The sequence below is a fragment of the Hypoxylon fragiforme genome, assembly GCF_022984875.1.
Source record: "Hypoxylon fragiforme strain CBS 206.31 chromosome Unknown GGS25scaffold_6, whole genome shotgun sequence".
In the NCBI taxonomy this organism is placed as follows: domain Eukaryota; kingdom Fungi; phylum Ascomycota; class Sordariomycetes; order Xylariales; family Hypoxylaceae; genus Hypoxylon; species Hypoxylon fragiforme.
The window spans coordinates 2,263,565-2,280,553 of record NW_026054761.1 but is presented as its reverse complement, the minus strand read 5'-3'; the positions used below and the strand labels follow the sequence as shown (position 1 = coordinate 2,280,553).

General features: G+C 46.0%; 4 protein-coding genes across 4 annotated transcripts; 2 read left to right on the top strand and 2 right to left on the bottom strand.

Moving 5' to 3' along the window:
* Positions 1–156: 156 nt before the first annotated feature.
* On the top strand, positions 157–3,312 carry GGS25DRAFT_495940 (Metalloprotease). Its single transcript, XM_049261489.1, has 3 exons — positions 157–1,591; positions 1,661–2,766; positions 2,830–3,312. The coding sequence occupies exons 1-3, from the start codon at positions 860–862 to the stop codon at positions 3,119–3,121; spliced, it is 2,130 nt and encodes a 709-aa protein (XP_049115857.1). The 5' UTR covers positions 157–859; the 3' UTR covers positions 3,122–3,312.
* An 832-nt stretch (positions 3,313–4,144) lies between these two features.
* On the bottom strand, positions 4,145–5,430 carry GGS25DRAFT_522978 (uncharacterized protein; the record flags this gene model as incomplete). Its single annotated transcript, XM_049264341.1, has 4 exons — positions 4,145–4,357; positions 4,477–4,618; positions 4,724–4,910; positions 5,172–5,430. 4 exons carry the CDS (start codon positions 5,428–5,430, stop codon positions 4,145–4,147), a joined length of 801 nt encoding a protein of 266 aa, XP_049115856.1.
* Positions 5,431–7,269: 1,839 nt separating this feature from the next.
* On the top strand, positions 7,270–10,321 carry GGS25DRAFT_334247 (uncharacterized protein). The gene is made up of 4 exons (XM_049257923.1): positions 7,270–7,541; positions 7,605–7,898; positions 7,956–8,065; positions 8,121–10,321. Exons 1-4 carry the CDS (start codon positions 7,386–7,388, stop codon positions 10,024–10,026), a joined length of 2,466 nt encoding a protein of 821 aa, XP_049115855.1. The 5' UTR covers positions 7,270–7,385; the 3' UTR covers positions 10,027–10,321.
* A 2,832-nt stretch (positions 10,322–13,153) lies between these two features.
* Positions 13,154–14,293, bottom strand: GGS25DRAFT_495930 (uncharacterized protein). Its single transcript, XM_049261488.1, has 3 exons — positions 13,899–14,293; positions 13,581–13,844; positions 13,154–13,521 (listed from the first exon to the last, which is right to left on the bottom strand). Exons 2-3 carry the CDS (start codon positions 13,782–13,784, stop codon positions 13,450–13,452), a joined length of 276 nt encoding a protein of 91 aa, XP_049115854.1. The 5' UTR covers positions 13,785–13,844; positions 13,899–14,293; the 3' UTR covers positions 13,154–13,449.
* Between the last annotated feature and the right edge of the window lie 2,696 nt (positions 14,294–16,989).

Sequence of the window (16,989 nt, the reverse complement as noted above, 5' to 3'; positions counted from 1 at the left end):
GTATCCGGGTACCCTAGCTTCCTAGAAACATTTCCAATACATGATGCTATCACGTAAGTACGAATTGCCAACATATAAATCGAACAGCTCTTCAGTCCTAGCATCTCAATTTCAAATGTTTCTACAAGTGATACGGGATCTGTTTTGAGGAATGTACTACAATTCAGTACTATGTAGGTAGCTACGAAGCACCAGACCACTAATTCTTCACTTTCCAGGTTGTGAATTAGGTACCTACCCTGGTACGTAATCCCCCGCAATCAAGAAAAGGGCTTAGCGGGTCAAGTTTGTGTGGGCTGTCTTGGCTTCGTCACGATCAGCATCAATTTGGTAGGTGCTGTTGGCAACTTACCTTAGGGTACCTAAAGTCACCAGGTAGAACAACGTTTGATATTACCTCTGATTCCGAAACGCGCACCTGCATTTGCCTGCACCTGCATTAGACAAGCAAAGGTGCCTAATACCTTCCTCATATCTACATACGCTAGTAGCAATACCTAAAGAAACTCCGCTGGGCTCATTCCTTTCCTTTAATATTCTTACATACTACCTAACCCTAGGTACCCCTCAGTCGTGATCCAAACCTTTCTTTTGACAGAAAGGTCAAGATAGGAAAAGCAGTCTCTGACGGATCAAGGTGGCTACTCCTATAAGAAGGCGTAACATATCCTTCCCCCTTCTTATACCTGCCTTTCTTGTCCTCTTCCTCGCTATTATTACCTTCAATCTGGCTACCACACGGGCGCTCTCTCGCTTGACATTATATCTGAATCAATTACGTCCCAAGTATTCTCCCCCATCAACTTCTTTTCCTGCCACTGTCTCTCTCACTTCTCGTCGATCCATTATAAACGCCAGCATGGCTCCCGACAAGTACAAGAACCCTCCCCAGGCTCCACCAGCCTTCATAGGGACCAAAGATTCGATTATTGGCGATGCGAAGGCTATTTGCGAAACTACACGGTCTCTACTCGACAAAATTGTCGCAGATATCCCTGCCGACAAAGCGACCTTCACCTCTGTCCTAGCACCAACTGCCGAAGACGAGAATGAGACACAACTGAAGAATCGTATCCTCACATTCTATCAATACGTTTCTGGTAACGCCGATCTTCGTAACGCTTCCACCGAAGCCGATAAAATACTTGAAAACTTCGCTATCGAGTGTAATACGCGTGAAGATGTTTTTCAACTCGTTGATGCTGTCTTTAAGGCCCAAAAGAGCAAGGAACCCAATCTCGACGCTGAGAGCCTCCTATTTCTTGAGAAGGAACACAAAGGCTATATCAGGAGTGGACTAGGGCTGCCCAAAGGCCAACCAAGAGATCGCTTCACAGAGATCAAACAGCGACTCAGTCAGATCTCCATTGAGTTCTCCAAGAATCTCAACGAGGAGAAAGGTGGTATATGGCTCACTAGGGAAGAATTGGATGGTGTTCACAGTGACGTGCTTGACGGCCTGGAAAAGGGTACTGGAGAGAACGAAGGAAAGCTTAAGCTCAGCTTCAAGTATCCCGATATTTTCCCTACCCTAAAATTTGCCAAAAACCCGGAGACGAGGAAGAAAGTCTTCATAGCTAATGAAAATAAGGTTCTTATTTCCCCTTACTTACGTTGGAAAGCACCTAAAGGGGCAGACTGAGCTAACTATGTTCAACAGACAAACCAAAACGCGCCTCTGTTTAGGGAAACTATCCTACTACGTGACGAGGCTGCGAGGATCTTGGGCTACCCAAACCATGCTGCTTTCCGCATAGAAGATAAGATGGCCAAGTTGCCAGAAACGGTAAATGTTTTCTTGGCAGACCTTCGAAAACGCCTTGCACCTGGTGGCGAGAAGGAAAAGGCACACCTCCTGGAGCTGAAGAAGAAGGATGAGGAATCAAGAGGTCTGAAACCAGATGGCAATTACTACCTCTGGGATCATCGATTCTACGATCGGATGATGGTAGAACAAGAATATAGCATCGACGAGGTCAAGATTGCCGAATACTTCCCACTGCAAAGTACTGTGCGGGGGATGTTACACATCTTCGAAGAACTATTCGGCCTGGCATTTGTCGAATTAGATGCTGATGAGCGGAAAAGACTGTCGCCGACTGGTAAAGCCGAGGATATTACATGGCATGAGGACGTTATTGTCTTCTCTGTTTGGGATGACAGTTCTGAGGGGGATGGCTTCAGTGGCTATCTCTATCTCGATTTACACCCGAGGGAAGGCAAGTATGGTCACGCTGCTAACTTCAATTTACAGCCTGGCTTCGTCAGGAAGGATGGCACACGCAGATATCCTGCCACGGCTCTAGTGTGCAATTTCTCCAAGCCCACGGAGAAGAAACCCTCGTTGCTGAAACACGACGAAGTGGTTACGCTGTTCCACGAGCTCGGGCACGGTATCCATGACCTGTCTGGCCGATGCACCTACAGCAGATTCCACGGAACATCGACAGTTAGAGATTTCGTCGAAGCTCCTAGTCAGATGCTTGAGAACTGGTGTTGGACACCTAGTCAGTTGAAAGCACTCTCAAGTCACTACGAGACCGGCGAGAAGATTCCCGATGAATTGATCGAAAAGCAAATATCTACCAAACATGTAAACGACGCGCTATTTAACCTAAGACAATTGCATTTTGGTATCTATGACATGCAAATACACTCACCTGCTACGCACGAGGAACTCGAAGCGGTCGATTTCGGCGCATTATATAATGAACTTCGCAGCGAGATCGCTAGTCTCAAGGGTCCCGAAGCTTTGGGGGAACCGAGGTATGGATGTCTTCTATTTAGTCTCAATACTGGAGTTTACATTACTGACATGTCTAATAATAGCACCTGGGGTAATGGTCAAGCTACCTTCGGTCACCTCATGGGAGGTTATGATGCAGGTTACTACGGCTACCTGTCTTCACAAGTCTACAGTACAGACATGTTTTACTCGGTCTTCAAGAAAGACCCAATGAACGGAAAGGAAGGTCGCAGGTATCGGCATACCGTTCTTGAGCGCGGTGGTAGTCAAGACGAGATGACCACGCTTGAGCAGTTCTTGGGCAGGAAACCTAGTAGCGATGCATTCTACGCAGACCTGGGCCTCACTGCTGCAACAGTTGCTTCTACCGCATAAGGTAGGATAGTATATACTACTAGGTACCTAAGGATCGAGGTTATTAAGGCCTATTTCAAAGGCCTATGATAAATTCCCTGAAACATCGATCGAGTATCCCAATTCTCTTGGTAGCCATCTCCCCTATCAACCTCTAAACTATGAATACCTAGTTAGTTTATGAGATAATAAATGCCATGATAACTGATGAACGGGAGAGCCCATCAAAAATTTGCAGCTAGTAGCACAAGTCCCAAAGCTAGGTAAGTTGTGACTTTTCTTACCGTGTTGGCCCCTTTTTGGAGCAGGTGGGGATTTGGAACGTGATCTATACCCAACATGACTTTTTAAGCCTCCGTAGCACCTATTTCAATCCACCAATTATCAGCCAATATTACTTCTGGTATCATAAATCATATCTAATATGAAGCTCAGCTTTAATTGTATCTACTATTATTTTACAGCTCTCTGAAGTGGGATGTGGTGAAGATGCCTAGGTACTCAAATTTCAAAAGGTGATGATTTAGGTAGGTTAGATAGATGTAAATCACGTTCCGAATCCCTACCTACCCATTCTTCCAAAAAAAAAGGGGGGCCGACACGGTCACCACAAGAGGAGGTTAATAGGTAGTCGAGGGGTCGGATTTTTTCCCAAGCTTATAAAAACTCTCGTATTCACCGAAATAATAACCTATATGACAATCTAATGAAGAATACCTAATATCTCTCTACCACATCTTTTGCCTGATACCTAAAACGAGCGTGTTCCGAACCAGTTCTTTGTACAATGGGATTCTAGTACATCCAAAATCTCTGGCTGCTACTTTTTATCTCTCGCTCCTTCTTTCTTTCTTTCCCTTATCCTTCTCCTCGTGTTTTTGTTTCCCCCTTTCCCTCACATTTGCTTAAGTACCTACCTTGGTTTAGGTAAGGGTTTAGGCAACATTTTGGTTTTGAAAAGAGGGAAGCAAGAAGCGGGGAGAAGAAGGAAGTAAGGTGGTGGGGAAAGGGGAAAGGGGGAAAGGGGGAAAAAAGCTTTTTTTTTTAGTTGGTGCGGCCGAGAAGACGGTTGGCGACGTCGGAGACGTAGGCGGGGGTGGCGCCGCGGCCGTCGCTGAGGTCGTGCTCGTTGACGGAGCCGGAGTTGTACTCGCGCAGGGCCTTGTAGATGCACTCGGCGGTGTCGGTGTTGCCGAAGTCCTTCAGGTTGCCCTTGAAGTGGTTGGTGCCTGCGCGCACCATCGAGGTGATTTCGTCCTGTTTTTTTTGGGGGGGAGGGAGTTGGTTAGTTTGGTTGGTTGGTTGGGAAAAGGGGTGAGTTGGAAGAGGGATGGGAGTGGGATGTGGGAGGGGGAGTGGGAGTGGGAGATATATACCTGGGATAGACCGTGGCGGCCGGGGAAGCCGGGGCTGCCGTCACACTGCATGAGCCCGGCGGTGCCGTGGCCGTCGGCGTTGACGGTGGTGCGGACACCGACGTTGCCGGTGCTCTCCTGCATGATGATGGCGAAGATGACGCTGATGTTGATTAGCCGTGGCTTCCTTTCTTTGTTTTTTTTTCTTTTTTCTTTTCTTTTTTTTTCTTTTTTTTTCTATGGGGGTGGTTTCTCTGGGGCTGCTTACCGCTCCTCAACACCGATCTTGGCGCATTCCTTGACGGCGGCGTAGATGTGGTCGATGTCGCTGGGGGTGTCACCGGTCTTGCCCATCTCGGCCTTGTTGGCGCTGAAGATCTCGTCGAAGGACTTCCATTGGTTCTTGGGGGGGAACTTGGAGGCGTCGCCGGCGTAGTGAGTGAAGCCCATTTTGACTGATTTGTTTGTTGAAGTAAGGTAGATTGTGTGTTAAAAGATGCTGTTTGAGCTGTAGAGTGTAGTTTGTTTGAAGCTGGTTGTTGATCGTGGATGCTGCGAGTGATTATTTCTTCTTCGCTGCTGGTTGGAGACTGCCCCCTTTATACCCTTTTTTTCTTCATGTCGTCTATCCATGAGCCATCGCCGACAAAGGCCGGGTTGGGCAATACCCAGACGGCGTATCATAGGTACCTGGTGGTTGTCATCGCCAGTCTTACCCTCGGTGAGAGCTAATATTGATTTTTCTGGTGGTGTAGAGGCGGGCGGGAGAACCTCGTGGCCATGTTGATGAGACATCCTCGCCACGTACTGTCCAGGGCTTTCTTTCGGTATAAGCTCTCCCTTGTTTTGTTGCTGTGGTACTAACCGACCTATGGTCAGGGGGTCTACTCTCTGGTCCTTCGACATTTGCTCTGTGGAAGATCTATCAAAATATTGCTGACTCATTGGGGTTATTGGGGCCATATGATCTCTCATTGTCGACCTTCGCCGGCGCAGCCTTGCTACACTTACCTAGGACGGATCTCACCTTTGGGAGCTTCAATATATTGGATTGCTTTGAGTGAAATCATTGAATGTTACGTTATTGGATGATTAGATATTAGGTCATCCTTGAGGCTCATCCCGACAGCTGATAGTTACCTAATAGAATCCTTCATGATGCTGTTTGCCCTGCATCTTAGGTGAGCTATCGCTTATTTTGGTAGGTACTAGGTAGGTAGATGAGGGAGGGAGGTACCTGTCTATGAATTCATGTGTATCTGGTAGGATACAGGTTGTACTCGTTGAGAATAGAATCAAATCATAACTTAATCCTTACTACCTCTGAAGGGACATATATCACTTTGAAATTTTATTGTTCGGTGTAGGTAAAAACTTAACCTAGGGGGTCCCTATTCTGGATTCGATATTATAGCTGATCCTCTTTCATACATCTAGGTGTAAGTCGTACCTAGCTAGGTACGTATCACTTGATAACTGCCCAGGCATACTGTCTCGCCTCCCAGTTAGTTACGGCGCAAGTGTTCATGGTGTGCAATTGAAGGATCATAGTAGGTCAGCCTCAATCAATACCGAACGTGCATGTAAGCAATGATGCTTATTTTCCTTTTTAATGTGATAAATACGTGCAATGAAGCTCAACCCAGCCCCGCTGCTTACCTAGGTGTATATGACATCCCCAGGCTGGTGAGAGTTGTACCTGCATGTCACTTGACGGAGAAAAGGGGATAGCCGGGTACAGTAAGGATTTTACGACAGTACTAACTGAGAGACATGATCTCATGTGACTACATATATGTACTAGTACTGAAGTACTATCGTTAGGTAATTGACAGGATCGCCTCTCAGACTGATTAGGTAGTTGGTAGGAGTACGGAGCAAGGCTGTCGTAGTTATTTCCGAATGACTTCTTGAGGAGCTGAGGGTTTGGGTTCTGACTATGTGGTTACTAGGTAGATACGTACAATACAAGGTAGGTAATCAAGGGGCTATTTATATGTCTGACCCCTCCATCAATTGATAAACGCCCGACTTACACCATTTTCCTGATTAGAGCATTGGAGATGTAATGCCTACCTCGGCAATGAGTTGGATCACTAATTGTATTGTAGAAAAGGCGAAGATGGCGATGTTGATGCCATAGGACAACTAGTAAATATGACTGCATTAAAGTATGAGGTAGGCATGTGTAAATGCAAATGTAGGTATCGAGGCAGCAATGCAATCTTTTCATCCAACTTCAGGTATGTAGTAGTATTAAATATAACAATGCTTTGCTACAGTATGTAGATTCATTGTTGATTGTTGCTAGGGGCAGGATCAATTATTGGTGTGATTGCCTAAATTATGTAGCTCCGGAAGCGAGCCAATATTGCACATTTTTATATAATATTTTGCGTTTTATCATTCAAGTTTGTACAACATTGATGGTTGATTGATCACCAACATTTGAAGTTATGAGTTAACTACGGCTGTTCAATTGTCCCTAGGTGCATAGTACGTAGGAATAACTATGGCACTGTGCAAGCTGCTTAGTGGGTTGTTGTACACGGGTGTGGGGCCGATTACAAGGGTGGGTCCGTATCTGAAATCTGAAAGTAAACAAGAACGCGATCTGACAGCCAATTAAGAATTCAACAACCAAATTTTGCAACTTCGTCCGACTTGACTCGACTTGTCTTGTATCCAACCTGATCATTTAGCAATTGCAACTCGACCATAACTCGAGTAATATACGGCACTTTCTAACCATTATCCCTTTAATTTTTCTCCACGATTTACAGTATCGAATAGCTTTTACGTGTATGCGACAATAACGTATCCCCCACCATCAAAACACATCTCGTCCATAACGCGCTGCTACTGGCATATTGCGCCGAACCTAGACATTTTCCCCCGGCTAATATAAGCTTGCGATTGCTGTTTATACAATGGAGGAGGACGATACACAGGATATCTACTTTACCTATGAAGGTAGATTAGCCTCGTTTAAGTCGTCGCACCCCGCCGGGCGACGACCCTCGAATGCCAAAGGCAAGGCCTCAAAAGCGACTGGTTGGCCACATAAAGAATTGGACCCAAAGAACGTGAGTAATCGTCCACCTATCAAGGAATGAATCCCCAATTCCTAACGAATGGATCCCGAGCAGTTTGCTTCAGCCGGATTCTACTTCGAACCTACGCCTCAAGCCCCAGACAACACCATATGCTTTCTCTGCCTTAAGTCCATCGCAGGATGGGAAGAGAACGATAGCCCTGTGGAAGAACATCTGCGTTTATCACCTCATTGTGGCTGGGCTATTGTAGCAGCCATCGATGCAAGCCTTGGAGATTATGCATTGGATGACCCGTGCGAGCGTGGGATGGTCGAAGCACGGAAAGCTACTTTTGGTGGACGATGGCCACACGAAGGAAAGAGGGGTTGGAAATGCAAGACTAAACAGGTAAATATTTGCTCATTAACCCCTACCTGAAGCAAAATTTTTACTGACTTAAAATAGCTCGTTGATGCAGGTTGGAAGTACACACCAACGGCGGAGTCTGACGACATGGCCACTTGTACCTATTGCTCACTTGCTCTTGATGGCTGGGAACCAAAAGATAATCCATTGTAAGTAAACCTACCTTCCTAATCGGACATATATTTCACTAATGCACTGCAATAGCGATGAACACTATAGGCGATCTCCAGGCTGTCACTTCTTCGAGTTGATGAACCATTACAAATCAGGCCCGGGAAAGAAGAAGGGTAAAGGTAAGGGAGCCAGAGCCTCTCAGTCATCCAGACTCTCTGCCCAATCAATCGCCACCACAGCAGCATCGGATGCAACATCTTTTTTGGAACACCATGGTGATTACGACGACAGCATTATGACAACTACGTCTGTCATGACCCAAGGTGGCACGAAACGCCCTAGGGCAAAGAAAGGCACCACTGCCAAAGGCAAGAAAGCTAGAGCCAAGAAGGAAGAAGCCGTTGAGGTGCTTGAAGACGAACCTGAAGTGCCAGAAGAACAGCTACCTCCGGCGCTGCCAAAACCCACTCGCGGACGCAAACGAGCCAGCGATACTATCGATGATTCGGTGCTAACCGCAACGGAGGCCCCAGCGGCCAAGAAGAGAGCTACACGCACTCGCAAAACGGACAATGTCGAATCATCTATGGTCCAAGAACTGGACCAGGACATGGATGATGTCAAACCTGCACCTAAGTCGAAAACCAAGGCCAAGAAGGGCCGAGCTACTACCACTCGCGGCAAGAGAAAGGGCTCAACAGCATCAACTGTATCAAATACCTCGTTTCACGACGAAGATGCTGCTGCCATGGTTGACGACGAGGAGCTTAACCGACAATTAGAAGCTGATCTTGATCGACCCTTATCAGATGACGAAAACATCGCGGCTGATTCAGATTCAGACCGTAAGAAAATCCCAGCGAAATCAAAGGGCAAGAAAGTAGCTACAAAGAAGGCGGTTGATGTGGATGATGATCAGCAAAACGATGATCGAGCAATGTTCGATCCTGCTCCTCCCAAGATTGACGAGGATGCCGTCAATGCCGAGTTGACAGCTTTAGAGATTGAGATGGAAGTTGAGCGAGCTGAGATTCAAGCTGAGACCCATCCAGCTCCCAAGAAGGGTCGCAAAGCCGGTACCAAAAAAGCTCCGAAACAGACCAAGAAGGTCAAGGAGCCTGAACCTGTTCAACCAGAACCAGAACCGGAGTCAGAAGCTCAGCCAAATATCGAGACAGCAGCTTTCGATGAACTGGCTGAGGGCCATGACATGAGTATTATCAGTAACGGAACCTTGGTCCGAGCTAGCTTGTCATCCAACGCCGCCCCTAAGAAGCGCGGTCGACCCAGTAAGAAGGCCACTATGGTAAACTCCGATACACACTCGGATGAGCTCGCCGATTCCGATACTAGAGCGCAGCCCACGTCCCAGATAAAGCGCGCCAGCCTTGGCGAAACCGGGAAGAAAATGGTTGTAAAGATGACGGCACGGCCTCCGCCTGCAGCTCCATCTTCACCAGCAACAGATAACCCAATACCTGCGGCTTTAGATGAGCTAGATCAATCCCAGCCTCCTTCAACCCCTCCCAGGGCTGCAATATCCCCGGCGCCAGCCGCGAAGCAGGCTGCAATATCACCGTCACCAACGCCACAGTCATCTGACGCTGAGAATGAACCTCCTTCTTCAAAGCCATCCACCACTACCACCAGCAGCCGAGTCGCCTTAGCTCCAGTTGCTGTAACTCCCGTGCGAACCTCACCATCGAAGCGCAATATACTGGCAGGTTTACAAAGTAGTGTCCCCTGGGCTGCCGTTGACGTTGACATGATTTTTGAGAATCTCGACAAGGAGAACTCCCTGGCTCCTGCAAAGTCTCTAAGAGGTGGAGCAGACCTCACCAGCCCCGAAAAAGTGATGACCGTCGAGGAGTGGATCTACTACAATGCTGAAGACGCTGAGAAGAAGCTCAAGCATGAGTGTGAGGCTATGGTGACGACTTTTGAAAGAGAAGGAACTAAGGCTATGCAAGCATTAGAAGGTCTGCTGCTTGAGTAAGCAGGGCTACTTTTTCATTACGAGTTTCTCTTGGCTTTGAATACTTTCTTTTCGCCTGGTTATCATTTGTTGGAGTAATCATAACTCAACAAGGAAAACAAAATAGGACTGGCTGGGCGCTTAGCGACGAGATTATGTCGGCGTTTAATGGTTTGGCTTCGGATGGCAAGATTGTACATAGTATGGAACTGGTGGGGTACTGCTCATCATTACTGTTTGTCTGTCAGTAGATGCATAATATGAAGAAATGCACATAATGAGGCTTAGGTACGTGAGCAAATAAAACTCTTAATGCATAGATAACTATCTGTTAAAGAGTAGTTATAATGTGTTGGGCCTTCTGTTCTCAATTCATTTCGAGATTTTAATGCGAGTAACGAAAAGTCATGGTTATCAATCATGAGTCTCAGTTGCTTTAATGAAGAAAAGCACGCAGTAAAAGCTCATGCCATAACCCATAACGTTGGCCATGTCGATAACAAGCCTTTGTTAATCGGGACGCTAAGGCTAGCAACTCCAGGGGTTAACATCAAAGCAGCCAATAGGAGGCTAGCGTGCTGCCCTATTCGGCAATTTGGTCATTGCGCCATACTACAGTGGGGTGTTACGATCAGTAGACTTCAGCCTCCATCTACACTACAGCAAGGTTATAGGCTGTGATCTCTAACTCAACGTCCCATTAAATTGCGCTGCCCTAGTGGTGCGGCTTTAGATATTGACATCCCATCATTTATGTTTACTTACTAGGTGGGTTTTAAGTGGTATCTACCTAGGTATGGATGATATACGTAGAACGTGCAATAAGACCGATACGATTCATTGATCACCTCTCAACCTCTCAAAACTAACGATGTTATAAAATAGTGTCACGTAAAGAAAAGAATAGAACAGTAAAGAAAGACACGGCATAAATTGGGGAACGTATCACAATGCCTTCAAGACCAAAAAACTATTACCTACACATCATGAGAATTCTTCTTGTGTCCTTGAATCATGCCCTCCCGTGCCACTATTAACCTTTCAACTTCCAACTTTCTGGCCTCTGATATTCAATAAAGCCAAGGAGACATGGCGGATGTCTTGGTCTTGTGCATCGGGCTGTACATACCTAGTCACACGGCGTGGCAGATATGGGCGCAGTCCGATGGGGTTGAGTCCGCCGCACTTGTAGCAGAAGCTCCGGCCGCAGGGGTGCATCTGTAGAAGAGGGCTGGTTAGCTGGCTTTCCTTTTGAATCCCGTCGTGAGATAGAGTGGATGAATGAGTAGGTTCGTAATTGAACAAATCCAAAAACAGCCCCGGAACTGAAAAGAAAAAACCCCCCACCCACATCATGTGGCTACAACCCCGCCCCCCCTCTCAACCAAGCTCCGCCAACCCGCACAGCGCCCCCTCCAGCACCCCCCTCCTCCTCCTCCTCCCTCAAACACCTCCTCGTCGCAGCCGCCCCAGTGCGCCTTCCGCCCGCACACCCTGCACGTTTTTCCTTCTGCAACTCGCGCAATCAGCACAGTCAGCGGGTCGGCGTGGTGATTTCTTCAAGCTTGAGGAAGGCGGAGAGGGTGGATTTTTTGTTTTTCGAGGAGGTAGCGGCATTTGGCGGGGACGGAGGCGTGGCAGGGGAGGACGGAGAGGGAGCGAGGAGAGGCAGGTTGCGCAGGGGGGAGCGGCTGGTTTGGCGGCGGCTTCGGGTGGTGCAGTGGGCGCCGCGGTGGCCGGGAGGCGGGGATTCGGATGCCATTTTTTCGAGATTTTTTTTTTCTTTTCGGTGGGATTTATTTAAAGAGTGATGGTTTGTCAGGTTGTGTGGAAAGAGCGGTGGTGATTAATTAACTAACACGAGGCCGGAGCGGGTTTGTGTGGGAATGGCGTCGTAGATAGATCGGCTTGAAGAAGAGCGTGGTGATGTTTTTTTTTTTCTTTTCTTGCAACTCGTGCGTATAGAATTAGCAAAGATGTGCGCGGGGGGAGATCAGAAAATAGGTATGTGAGAAGAAAATCAATGTGTGGAATGGTCTGATGGTTGAAAGGTATTCGGAGCGATGCTGGCGGCGGTTGATACCCCTATCCAGACCCAGAAGGGAAGAGCCGCACTAAAATCGAACGATGGGTGGGATGTGCATCTTGTACCTTCCTACGCAGGCCTTTTTTGCGAGCAGATTCATAGATCCCTTCTAGGTACCTTACATAAAGGTCCTACGGAGGTAAGTACCTGCCTTCTACTTCTAATGATCTGATATCACTCTGGATAAGTTTATTGCCTCTATTGTATTGCATTCAACCTCGGCTCCGTAAAGTCGAGGGAAGCGATTTGTATAAAATTTCCTTTTATCATATGAGGTCTTTCTGACATCAAATAGGCGCTCATAACCTGTTGCAGCATAACTGCAACTAAGACGAAGGACAAAGGAAGGAAGTCATATGGCCTAGTGGAGCCTATGGTGCCTCGGGCACCTGCAACATCCAAGTACCTACCTAACTGGAGGTTTGAGGGTCGTGTCCATAGGGAAAGGGACTTCTGTGGCCGGAATTTCCTCAGTGTGCCTCTTGTAAAAGCTATTCATGTTTAGAAATAAAAGTGTATGAGCGTCATATGTAGGGAGGCATAGATATATATATATGTATGTACTCTCATTCAAGCTTACCTGCCTAGGTAGGTAGGTACCTACTAGGTAGTAGGTATACCTAGTATATAGCTGAGATACATATCGAACCAAAAGGAATAACAGTACTTTCAGCTACATTTCTTCATATACCTATGTAGGGCTCAACATACTAAAAAGGCCGCTTGCCCCTGTTTCTCTGGGTACCTAGGTAGGTACGAAAATACGCGTTCCTTCCTTACCATCTAGGTAGATAAGAGTGCCTACACCTGCCTTCATAAGTGAGTCAGCATATGGTAATTATTTGCTAAGTATAACCTGTTATATTTAGATAGTATGATCATTACTTCAATGCCATTTTTGACAGCAATAGGTAGTATATTACAGCATACTCTACTAGTTATGCGGAAGATTGTTTATAAAATTAAGTACCTACTAGACGAGAGTATATCATCGATACCAGACCTAGGTACTATTAGTTCAGTTTCGTTGGCTATGAGATGATTTACATTCAAAATAGATTAACCGTCTCTTATTAAGAAATGTAGGTAATGCTTTGAGCTGTGTTATATACCCAGTAAGAAATAGGGCTATTTGCAGAGCGCTCAATTAGTGATTTTCTTTTAGTACTTAGTCAAAAGAATAGCAACACCTCTTGTCCTTGTTGTAGTGGTGGGTTCAGTTACGAAAGCAGCGAGATAAATGTCCAAGCCTTGCAGCTATCAGGCAAATAGATCTCTACCTCGATCAGTGTTCCCTCTTGTCCCTCCTCTCCTTGCAAATCTCTGGACCTATCGTAGCACCTCCATTATCATCCATCCTAGCACTGAAATCGTGACTGGGTAACCCAATTGCACATTTGTGTGCCGACACAGCTACAACACTTGCACGCCTATACCAATTCGTTAGCATATACGCCACACAAAAGCCTCAGTTGTGCGCAGATCTTGCCTTCAAGGCCCTCTCGTCATTTGTCGTGCCGCCAATACATGAGAGTGTCTGATTGTTCCTGAAGCGGAACTGGTTGTAGCAGGCGTTGGCGTTGATAACGTCAGCACAGTCGTCGGTCGCTGCGAGCTCTCGAGTACATTCAGGGAATTGTTGGCCGAGAACTAAAGCGAGCCAGAGAGATACAACTGTTGAGGATAGCTTCATGTTGAGTGCTAGTGAGTGCTTCTTCACCGAAGGTGTTGAAAGTGGCCTAGGTAAGCACGACTGTTAGGTTAGGTATTATAGAAATAGGTTGATAGACATCAATTTTAGATATACCAGTTCGATCTAGCTAGCACATAGTGCCCACGGTTTATCAAGCTCTTGGTGTCCTTAAATTGTTGATTTTAGCCGCTCAAGTCAACCACAGCACGGACACACCTGCTTCTAGATATGTGTAAGTGATAACTAAGAATATATCCTCCGTCCTCATTCGCCAGAAATAGTAGATTTTTGATTTGACTTGGCCGTTATATTGCGGGGCTAGCAAATAGGGGGTCCGGGGTAGGTCGTTCCGCAACTAACCTGCCAGGAGGTATTGTGGTTGATTCATTCCAGATTTTGCAGGGACTTTATCTACTTGGTACGGGAGTTGACATTGTATGTAAATCTGCATAATCTTATACTATTCCCTGAATACCTAGTACCTACGTAGTAGACAACTACCACATGTGGTCCAGCAGATTTTAGCCGGGGAGGATAGTGCTGACGGGAGGCTGATTCTTCAAAGTGCCTACATCCGTACTAACTACGACACCGTCTTATTCGCGTAAATTACTACATCTAGCTTAAAATATATAAGGCCGGATTGCCCGTATCGACGAGATGTTTATGCCTCACCGTCTCATATCACGTGTGATCCCTGATGTGGGAGCTCTTTGGACCCTCTCCTGATTGACTTGACGCGACCTTGAACTAAACCAACTGCAACCAAGTTACAACCAACCAACGGATATGAATTACTGTCGTCTTCAAAAACTTTACACTGTACTAAGAAAATGATTTATTGTTATTGAAAGAAATTCTGGGTTTTCTACCCAGCATATTATGTTGCAAAATAGTCATTGTAAAGTATATCAAGTACAAGGCACCTGCTGCCAGATGGAATCGCACAAAGCTGGCCGACCTTTCTCATGCCATCCAACAACATCCCAAAGACTCAAACCGGCGTGATGTTAGGATTGAGTGTTGGGTTAGACCTTTGCACGGCACGGCACGACACTAGGTCCCGCCATTAGATAGAAATAACACGTAGAGCTGTTGGCGCTGGTAAGAAATGATGTTCGTTAAAACATTAAATTTTAGTGTCCTTCAAAGTGGAAAAACAGAGGGGGATTTTGCCGCTAACATCTATCTTGCAAGTCCAGTCTCTCTAGATGTTATTACAAAGATGGTCACCAGCACTTCCAACTGTCTTTTTCAATACCTTTTTAATGCTTGTTGGCGCCACCGACAATGACACAAGCAGGGGCTGCTATGAGGCGGGACTTAGAAGATATAGAACAGCATCATTGCTACATGGGGAGCTCTAACCTAACATCTGCCTGGGGACTACGGAGGCCCCATATATAGGTACCTACCGAGTACCTAGGACATACAGCTACATGTATCACTGCCTTAGCTAGCCTGCGGGTAGACTCTTGGCAGTGGTTCACAGTCACAAACTTCGGCCATGATGGCTTATCTTTATTGTCACGTGCCATGAATTAAAGGAGAAGAAGCGGTTGTATGGATGAAGTTGTTCGTAGGGGGTCAACTTTCAGGAATCACAGGGAAGAATTATCATTAGACTCTGCCTGAGTAGCTGCTGGGCAGTTGAGCATACGAGATTGGTGGTATCGGCATTGTAACAGATACAATAAAATACAACGAAAGGACAAGAAAGATAGAAGGGCTTTTCTTGTACCATTACAATATCTTGGAACTCAATCCAAATTCATAGCCGGAAAGACAAAAACAAGAAACAAATGCTTTGTTTAAATATAATATGTCCTCAGAGTTGCCGCATAGTGTTCTCATCATTAGGTAAACAAAAGACAAGGGGAAAATTGTAATGTTAGATAGATTTCATTAATAGTATTTTTTTTTAACTTTATCGCTTTATGGAAATGTGAAAATAAAGAGTGCCGCCTTTGGAAATGCCTAGCCCGATTCAACAACAGCGTTCAGTCTTGGTAAGGTAGGTGCCAAAGCAAAATGAGAGTAACCAAATAGAAGGAGAGACTATACAACCCCATTCAGTGTTCAAGTGTCAACCCAGAAGCAATTCATGCAACATCCGTTACGTCAACTAGATCCGCATAACAACTTCCGTGAACAATTTATTCTGCACCCTACCTAAGCCTCAGAATCATGACTGTCATGAGAAACCCCATCAAAGAGAACTCCATGGAGCTACTTTCCTTCAGCAGTGGTATTTGAAGGATCGTTTCACCTCTGGAGACGATTGGATATGTCTGTAGCTGCTAGAAGCGCAGTGTCTGCTGCCTCCCGTGTTAAGAGCGAGTTTTGCATGAGGGTGTCCAAAATCGCCACGACGTATGACTTGTACTCCAATTCCCGTTTACCTACTACTGGAGGGGGGGGAATAGGGTTGATTGCAGCTTTAACGTCGTCATAAAAAGTCTGAGGGACAGACCCCACCCATGCGAAGTTGTCACGCCGATTAGAATCTAGTGAATCAACTTCCATGGAATATATGCGGTATCGTCCAGTCCCTGAATCTAGGTAGATTTCCCAAATCTTCCACTTTGAAACTGACCGAAGATACATAGAAAAGGCCCATTTGACCACATCATTCTCTGGTTTCCAAAGCAAAATTTGGAAATCTATAGTATCCCCTTCTGGCTGAGGTGGGGCATTTGACACCCCAGAAGATGACTTTCTTATATCAAGCGATCCCATATTTCGTTGCAAGATACGAGATGATAAAAGTTTTGCTGCCCACTAGGAACCGTCTCTCGTAGTAGGTCTTGATGATGCCCCTTGGTAATGGTGGGTAATATGAATAGGCACCTAGTTGACCGGATTTTAGCTCAAGCTTTGGCTTAGATGCTGCACAACTATCTCTCAAAGGATATTCGAGTGAGGTAGTAGGTGGTTTGATGTTTTATGATACTGGGAAAAGTTCAAAAAATCTTTCATCAGAGGTGAAGCAGCCACTTTTATAAGTTTTTTCTCGTGGTAATGTTCATGAACATACACACCTGAGAACTTTGTTTTTCCACATTGTTTAACAAGTTGATTGATCAGTGCCTAATAAGCCGGGATCTACTTTTATTCTGTTGCAGTACAACTGCAACCAAGAAGAAGGAAGAGGAAAGGAAGAAAGCTTGCTTTATTCCTAACTACAATGGTGGAGTGCCAATAT

Coding starts and splice junctions, on each gene's coding strand:
- GGS25DRAFT_495940 (XM_049261489.1), top strand. CDS start 860: ATGGCTCCCGACAAGTACAAGAACCCTCCCCAGGCTCCACCAGCCTTC. Junction 1,592..1,660: donor TCATAGCTAATGAAAATAAG/GTTCTTATTTCC, acceptor TATGTTCAACAG/ACAAACCAAAACGCGCCTCT. Junction 2,767..2,829: donor GAAGCTTTGGGGGAACCGAG/GTATGGATGTCT, acceptor GTCTAATAATAG/CACCTGGGGTAATGGTCAAG.
- GGS25DRAFT_334247 (XM_049257923.1), top strand. CDS start 7,386: ATGGAGGAGGACGATACACAGGATATCTACTTTACCTATGAAGGTAGA. Junction 7,542..7,604: donor AAGAATTGGACCCAAAGAAC/GTGAGTAATCGT, acceptor GATCCCGAGCAG/TTTGCTTCAGCCGGATTCTA. Junction 7,899..7,955: donor GGAAATGCAAGACTAAACAG/GTAAATATTTGC, acceptor GACTTAAAATAG/CTCGTTGATGCAGGTTGGAA.
- GGS25DRAFT_495930 (XM_049261488.1), bottom strand. CDS start 13,784: ATGAAGCTATCCTCAACAGTTGTATCTCTCTGGCTCGCTTTAGTTCTC. Junction 13,522..13,580: donor ATGACGAGAGGGCCTTGAAG/GCAAGATCTGCG, acceptor GAATTGGTATAG/GCGTGCAAGTGTTGTAGCTG.